Raw genomic sequence first — 8,746 nt, 5'->3', positions numbered from 1 at the left:
ATAGGAAAATGATTAAGCAACCTTACCAAAAAAACTAAATAATCAACCTAACAACATGATGATGATAATTGGCATAATCAAAGGAAGAGATTTAGAGAGAAAGTAAGTGGATTGCACTTGTCATGTAATAAAGCTTATAGGCTGATTATTAGGTTGATTTTTAGGTTGATATATCATTACTCATAATTAAAATGTAATACACAATATGTAACAATAAAGCAAATAACTTGATAGTGACTTATTATGAAATTTTGATGTTTAGATATCGCTAAGTATGTCAACTTTGATGGACATATTTTATTTTGTAATATTCAAATATCACTAAGCATGTCACAATAAACAAATTCAATGACATATTTTATCTAAAATACTTCAATATAAAACTCAAAGTGTTCATATATAGATCAAGTATTTATTACTCATAATAGTATATTAAATTTTAAACTATAATAAATTAGCATATAATATAAATAACTCTGTAAGCCCCGTATATTAGACACGAGTATAAGATTTTAGACCCGCGTTCAACTCTGAACATGGGGCTTACGATACTATCAATATTAGATCTTCATACATTTAAGTTATAAAAGTTTATAATTTTAAAGATATACGGTTTCAAGTATTATACTTTGTAAGTTGTAGTACAAGAATCGCATGTTCGTCAATGTCATTTTACCTAAGACATTTGGAAGAAATTATTTGTCGTAGTCAAGACACATGCTACAATAATTCCTCTATTATATAATATTTTGAAACCAGTTATACTCATAATGTCATATTATGGAAGATAATTAAAAATTAAAATATAAACAAAGTTATGATCGTTTACTTGACATCAGATTATATGTCTTTGATCATGATGCGAGTCCATCATGTGTAAATCTATATTTGTTAATTTATATAATGGATGTAATTACGCGGATTGTTTATAACATTTTAAAGATAACATAAATTATTATATATAAGTTTAGATGTAAAAAATGTATATAAAAATAAAAGTGAAGAATATATTTTTAGAACATTGAAAACGTATATACATTACATCTTTTGAAATAATTTTATATAAACAATATTTCATATGTTAGAAATTTTTTTATCAATTAAATGATTAAATTTTTTTAAAAAGTTTATCAAGTTGATGGCTAAATATATATAAATTAAATATTCAGGGTTAAAAATTGTAAATTATTGATGGAAAACAAAAAAGTGTAACTTAATGAAACTTTTTTTTACAAATATTAATATAATAATATACTTACATAACTATTATTAGGACTTTTAATTTATAATTAATCCAAAAGATGACATAAGTAAAAGTCAATTTAATGAAATTAAGCGATTTGATTGGTTAATAAGTTCAATTGCTTATAGTATATATTAAGATAAGATTAAGATTAAGATTTTTTTCATTTACATATTCAATTTGACTAACTTTATGTAAAATTTGCCACATTATTATCATGCATTAAACATATAAAAAAGTATACGAAACGTCAACACCTATGAATAATTTCCGTGAATTCCGTTACGACGCACGAATAATGAGACTAGTTTGAAGAAAAAAGAAACGAAAAAAATTGTGTGCTTCGACTAATGTTATATTCGATTAATAAATATACTAAAATGAAAATATAACACGAAAGACCACCGTTAATAAAACTGATCACCCAAATTGAATATACTCGTAACACAACACTAAAATGGACCAATCAAGATATGTAACATCAGCTAATTCCATTGTTCACTCAATGCAAAATAAAAATGGGACTTAAATGCACAACTTTCGAATGCTGGGAAAATCATAGCTTAAGTGCCTAACCATAGTTCATAGTTGTGCTCGTTCTTCTAAGTTCTAACCAATAAAGTTGATATGTATTTTTTTTAAGATTTTATACCAAATTATGTAGGTTGACCAATCCAAAAGGCCCACCTCACCAAGCACAGTTCACTCAATTTGCAACAAATCTTTGTTTTACGCATAAAAAAAGTTACACTCCGTACTATTTTTTGAAGGGCGTACAGAATTTTGCTAGTTAGTACCACAAACCAAGAACAAACCAATACTTTATCTATCTTATGTTTCGATGTCTCATTTAATTTGGGTGCGGTTTCGATTTTAATGATGAATCTTGCTTTAAACAAAGGCAGGTGATAATATTGCCGTTACAAATCTTCAAAGGAAAAAAAGCCTAAAAAAAAAAATTGTCTTATCCCTAATAATCGAACTCAAGACTTTGGATAAACCAAAAATGCTTCTAACCACCTGGGCACACCATCATTGGTATTTGACGATGGGTTATATAGTGATTTATAAATTTGTATCCGGGTATATGTGACAACCATATGCCACATGTAAGTTCATAAGATACTCCAATATATATTGAGTTAATAAAGTTCGACTAATTTAGACCAAACAATAAAAAGTCTAATGATCATTTATACTAAAAAAAGACTTTATAATGACTACAATATACATAACCTTTCAGGCAATTCGTAAATCAGGGACATAAGCTAGTATATATAGAGGGAGAGAGACATTGAATTCTGTATAGAGAGATGGCAACTACAACATGCATCCTTTCAGGTGTCAAATGTTCGACCAATAATCGTCCCGTCCTTTCGGGTGTCAAATGTTCGACCAATAATCATCCCGTTAGCTTTGCATTTGGTCATCTCAAGACTGCACTCTCAACTGCTGTAAAGGTATTAAACTCGGAAAAATATTAAGTTATAATATGACTTGTATATACTTTGTCTTAATTGTCATCAAGAAAGTTTAATTAATAGTTGATTCGTTTCCAAAATAAACCAAATTAATGGCAGCTCAAGAACTTATTTTAGGATTCTCAGAGAAATCATTATCAGTGATTCTGTCTTTGTTTGTATTCCTTTTCCCTGTCAAGCAGCCCATGATAGGGGAATGGGCAATAGCAACTCTCAAAAGTGAAGCTAGTAAAGCTATCAAGATGGCTCCTTTAGCAATATTCAACACCCTTGTGGATTCCATTTTTCAATTTGTTGACCAACCAATGCTTCCGTCACAGGTATACATGTGTGTGTGTTGATCGGTTCCCTGCAGGGAAAAAGATTTAATGTAGACGCGGAGCATGTCAGTAACTCTCTTCATATTTAATGGAGAAACAACTTCTTAGTAATCTATGAATAAAGCTTGCTGTTTGAAAAATATAACATAGGGTAGACAGAACCTTGTAATGTCCTTTAATTGATCTGTTCTCCAATTTTCTTGTGAAGGTTGAGTAAATCTCACCCAGATAAAGTCGCCAAGATATTATGTATGCAAGATATAACTCAAATATATATACCTTCAAACACCTATCTTAGTATTACTTCTCTATAATTCTCTCTTAAAATGCTGGTTTCATAACTAAACTATGCCTAGCCAGCGATTTCCCTCTCCTTCCTAAAATGCTGGTCACAGCAACTGTACATATTGCCTTCTCTAAAAAAATTTAACAAGTTTGCTTTGTCATAATTACCTTTATTCGCAGGCAAACTTCGCCCCCGTTGATGAAATTGGTGAACCTGTAAAAGTTAGTTTTAGTCATGGGGAGATTCCCGGAGATTTTCCAGAGGGCGTTTACATTAGAAACGGTGTTTGCTTCTTCTCTTTTCAATCAACATCCATTATAATAGTTTCTTCTGAGTCTTAAAGTTTTCAAAGGTAGCAAATTACATGAGCAAAGTTTATAGATATAAGATGCTAGGCACAATCAATTTAGGAATTTAAAAAAAAAAAAACTGCTTTTATAGTCATGCTGTAATTTTATTTTATTTTTTCCCTTTTCTTTCAAGAATAACTTATTCAATGATCCCAAATTGATTAATTATACATCTTCTAAACATAATCCTGAAATTCTGAAATCTTATGCAGGTTCAAATCCTCTATTTGGAGGTTTAAAATCTACAGTATCGGTGTTTGGAAAAACAGACAGCATGTGGATTGAAGGAGAAGGGATGCTTCATGCTCTGTATTTCACCAAAGATCCAGAAGGAAATTGGACCGTCTCCTACAACAATCGATTTGTGGAAACAGAAACATATAAAATGGAACGTGAGAGAAATAGACCTTGCTTTCTTCCTGTTGTAGAAGGAGATCCCCCAGCTGCACTGGTTTCGGCATTTTTCAACATGGTAGGATCCCAGCTGGACGAGAACTTACCATATTTGGGCAGAACCTATAATTAACACTAGCTGAAATCTTAAAGGCCTGATGGAAACACCTCAATATGTATGAATGGGACAGATTTGACATGTTACTTACAAGCTACTGAAATCAGTTTGACCTTTTTACACAAAAGTCTAGAACCACAATTTTAAAAATGTGATTCATTGCTTTTTAACTAGAAATTAACTAAAAGTTATTATAAATACCAGAATGATAGTTATTATAAATACCAGTTTTCTGACTGATTTCATAATTCAACTGTGGCAGCTGAGATTTGGGGAAGTCAACAAAATTATGAGCAACACCAATGTTTTTGAGCATGGAGGAAAGTACTATTCAATTGCTGAAAATTATGTGCCACAAGAGATAGATTTAGTTAGTCTTGAAACTTATGGTAATTGGAACCTGAATGGAGCTTGGACTCGACCTTTTACATCCCACCCGAAGGTTGGTAGATAAGTGTTGTATTCTAATTCTTTGCATAATGCACTAATTATGTGAAATTACTCATGTTTCACATAAGAACCTATTTAAGTCTTTACTTAAATTGTGATCAATAAAATTAATGTCATTAGATCCACAAGCTCATAAAAAAGTTGTTTTCTGATCTGTGTAGAAAGTACCAGGTACAGGAGAACTGGTTACCCTAGGGTTTGAGCCGACAAAACCATACTGTGTTATGGGTGTAATCTCAGGTTATTCAATTTAATAAGTGGATATGATTTATGATGCTTGAACTATGTATGTATGCATTCTAATCATATTTTTGTATAGTTGATGGGGAAGAGCTTATCCACAAGTTCGATCTACAACTAGATCATTGTTCACTATTCCATGAAGTAGGTGTCACAAAACAGTGAGTTGCCTAGGCCGTTTTGTATTCGATCCTATAAATTTGAGTAGCATGCAAGTGCGACCTTAATTAGTCCATGCATTTTCATTGTGTGCTACATAGGTACAACATATTAATTGATTCTAGGCTCACGATAAGCAGAGAAAGGGTTATGAGAGGAGGCCAGTAAGTACTTCTCCACATATTCATGTTAGTTCTTTGCTATTTCCTCTGCCATTAGCAGAAAAACTTCAATTTTCAGCTATGTCCATCCATTAATTACTTAATATACTAAAAACATAAAATTTGAGTGTTGGTGTTAGGTTATTTAAGTATGAGGGGGAGAAAGATGCAAGAATCGCAGTGATTCCTCGCTATGGTGATGCTGACTCAATTAAGTGGTTTCATATAGAACCATGTTGTACTTATCACCTACTGAACAGCTTTGAAGATGGAGATGAGGTATTTATCTTATGTAGTTGTTCTGGTCATTGAATTTCTTTTAATTATTTTAGGTTTTTTTTTTATTATTGGTTCTGTGTATCGAGTTTCTGGCTTTCTGCACTTCAAATATGTTTATGGAACAACTACACCTCCGAAAAGTGAAATGGTTTTGATTTGTACAATGAACAGGTTGTTGTGAGAGGATGTAAGGCTGATGCGGCCATTATTCCAGGACCTGGGTGGGGTGAGAATAAGTTTGAGTGGTTCTCTAAAGGATTTAGCTATAAATCAGTGGACTCAAATAATCAAAATGGTCATGGAATGACAAAAGAAGGAATATTATTCACTAGAGTCAGGGAATGGCGATTGAACTTGGAGACGATGGAGGTAAAGGAGAAAGATATAACTGGAACCGAACACTCGATGGACTTCCCAATGATCAATGCAGATTTTACAGGTCTTAAACATCAATATGGATACACACAGGTTATTGATTCCCTTGCAAGCTCTAAATCAGGTATTTGTATTCTTAATATGGACTAATGGACATTGGCTCTTAATCAACCATCTGTAGATGGAAATTTGGCTCTCACTAGGAAATGTGGCCTTTGGTTCAGTCTACTCGGTAACAAACATCAATTGTCAAAGCCAGTTGAGTCCCAGCTAGTAATTAGCTAACTTAGACAACTAACATTAATGTGTGCCGTTCTTTTAAACAAAAACATCTGTAAAACCTGGCTAATAGAATCCATGTATATCCACAATCGTGAGAGTAACCCACAAGTGGCAAGTACAATATGAGGTTACTAATTATACAAATATTCATGTAAAATATGTTTCAGCAAAAACTAAATATGGTGGACTCGCCAAGTTGTACTTTGAAGTAAAGGCCGACGAGCAAGACACCAATGGTGAACAGACTTTAAAAACGGAGTATCATTGGTTACCCAAAAATAACTTTTGTACAGGATCGGCTTTCGTGGCAAAGCCAGAAGCCATAGATGAAGATGATGGTTGGATCATTACATATGCTCATGATGAAGACACAAACGAATCTTATGTATGTATACTATTGATCCCCTGCTAAGAAGCCGGGCACTAGATATCTTTATCCAACCAAACACAATGTACTAAGAATTCTGACCGTTTAACTTCTTTCTGTTTTTCTACAGGTATTGGTAATCGATGCTAAGAAATTTTGTGATGAGCCAATAGCCAAGATTAATCTCCCTCAACGGGTGCCATATGGTCATCATGGTTGTTTCTTTGCATCTACATAAGCAAGCACTTGAATCTATCTAAAGCATTTTGAAGTTCATCTATCTAAAGCACTCTCTCTCTCTCTCTCTCTCTCTATATATATATATATATGTATGTATGTATGTATGTATGTATATTATACGCCTTTTTCCTTAATGATGGTAGAAGTTTGTATAACAAGTATTGTTGTCTTGAAATTCAGAGCTCTATAGTAACAAGTACAGCATGAGTTGACAGACACATTGTTCAACCAAAGTCTTATAAGTTGATACATTTACATAAATGAATTTACCTCAATCATATGTTGCAGGTCAGCGAAAATCCATGAACTTTGTTTAACTAAAGTCCCACACTTGTCATGAAAGTCAAGTAAATCGCCAAACTGCCCAATAGAAAAAGATAGCATAAATATGTTGGAAAAAGTGAGTATTTTCCTAAGTTTGGACATCGATAAATATATGATCTATCTAGTGACATATATCGAGAACCCTTTGGTGGGTGTGTAGTCTCTGGCCAAGACTATACAATATTAAGACATGTCCAAATTGGGTAAAGGTGAGTGAGATGTCAATCTCAAAGTAGTGTGTTTGGTGCAAAATTCGGAATTGAAATTCATTTGCATTCCATAACGTATCATTTATGTATATACATAAATGAATACAAAGGAAAATTGGAAATGACATTTACTTAGCTTCATTCCATAACGTATTATTTATACCATTTACGTTCAATTTGTTGTTTAATGATCTTTATGGTTGTTATGAAACTTCAAATTCATTTTGGTGTATAAATAACGATCATGATCTTATGTGATACATATATGAATTATATGAGAAAAACACACACATAGAAAACTCACTATAATTCTCTGAAACAGCATCCCATCCCCGTGTTCCGTTCATCTTTCAGGCAAGTGTTTAAGTCCGGCAGTACTCTGCTTTGAGCCGGTGTACCCTGGGAACAGAAGACGAATCTGTTTAAGGGAATTGTGTCAAACACAAGCCCGGTTCCTTTACGGTTATTGTTACTGTTGTGTTATCTTCTGCAGGATTAGAACCAGTTGTTGCTCATATTCGGTTTCACATCATATCCTTGTTATTTTACTTTACTTATTTATTTTCATTGTATTGTAATTAGTAAAGTGATGACAAGTATTTTATTCAGACTTTCCAACAAACTTAAACAGATTGGTATAATAACAATTCGTGTTATTAACTTGTTCCGGTTTTCTCTTAGAATGGAATCTCAACCCATGTTCTCTATTATTCCCACTACTGGTGTTCCCACTTCTGGTGTCTCTGCAGCTCCTGCTGTGTCTGCGATTATGACATCTGTTGTCTCTGTTACCTCCATGGTAGTTCCACCATTGCCTACTGCGGTGGCAACTCGGGCCGAGAAACCTGAGAAGTTTGATGGTGGGAACTTCAAACGTTGGCAACAAAAGATGTTCTTTTACTTGACAACGTTGAACCTTGCTAGGTTCCTGACTGAAACCGTTCCCCAAGTCTCTGAAGGGGAGATGGATGCTCAAATTGTGAGCGCGATTCAAGCTTGGAATCATTCTAAATTTTTGTGCCGCAACTATGTCTTGAATGGCTTGGTTGACTCGCTCTATAATGTTTATTGCAAAGTAAAGACTGCCAAAGAATTATGGGAGTCATTAGAGCGCAAGTATAAAACTGAGGATGCTGGCACCAAGAAATTTGAGGTGGCTAAATTCTTGGATTTCAAGATGGTTGATTCAAAGACTGTCATGAGCGCCAAATTCAAGATTTGCATATTATGTTCCATGAAATTCATGCTGAAGGAATGACACTGAGCGAGACATTCCAAGTTGCTTGCATGATAGAGAAACTGCCACCAAGTTGGATTGATTTCAAGAATTATCTCAAGCATAAGAGAAAGGAGATGACCATTGAAGATCTCGTTGTTCGTCTTCGTATTGAAGAAGACAACAAAATTGCTCAAAAACAAAGCTATGTCCCAAACTCAGTAAAGATTAATGTTGTTAAAAGTGGTCAATC

General features: G+C 33.3%; 1 protein-coding gene across 1 annotated transcript; it reads left to right on the top strand.

Annotated features, from left to right (window-relative positions):
* Positions 1–2,816: 2,816 nt before the first annotated feature.
* Positions 2,817–6,742, top strand: LOC122610964 (carotenoid 9,10(9',10')-cleavage dioxygenase 1-like). The gene is made up of 11 exons (XM_043783915.1): positions 2,817–3,044; positions 3,510–3,612; positions 3,893–4,152; positions 4,454–4,633; positions 4,803–4,881; positions 4,961–5,042; positions 5,142–5,204; positions 5,342–5,480; positions 5,652–5,979; positions 6,305–6,522; positions 6,635–6,742. Exons 1-11 carry the CDS (start codon positions 2,817–2,819, stop codon positions 6,740–6,742), a joined length of 1,788 nt encoding a protein of 595 aa, XP_043639850.1.
* Positions 6,743–8,746: the final 2,004 nt, after the last annotated feature.

The sequence above is a fragment of the Erigeron canadensis genome, chromosome 8, assembly GCF_010389155.1.
Source record: "Erigeron canadensis isolate Cc75 chromosome 8, C_canadensis_v1, whole genome shotgun sequence".
NCBI classification, from domain to species: domain Eukaryota; kingdom Viridiplantae; phylum Streptophyta; class Magnoliopsida; order Asterales; family Asteraceae; genus Erigeron; species Erigeron canadensis.
This window is presented reverse-complemented; position numbering and strand designations above follow the sequence as displayed.

Coding starts and splice junctions, on each gene's coding strand:
- LOC122610964 (XM_043783915.1), top strand. CDS start 2,817: ATGGCAGCTCAAGAACTTATTTTAGGATTCTCAGAGAAATCATTATCA. Junction 5,205..5,341: donor AGGGTTATGAGAGGAGGCCA/GTAAGTACTTCT, acceptor TGTTGGTGTTAG/GTTATTTAAGTATGAGGGGG. Junction 5,980..6,304: donor CCTTGCAAGCTCTAAATCAG/GTATTTGTATTC, acceptor AATATGTTTCAG/CAAAAACTAAATATGGTGGA.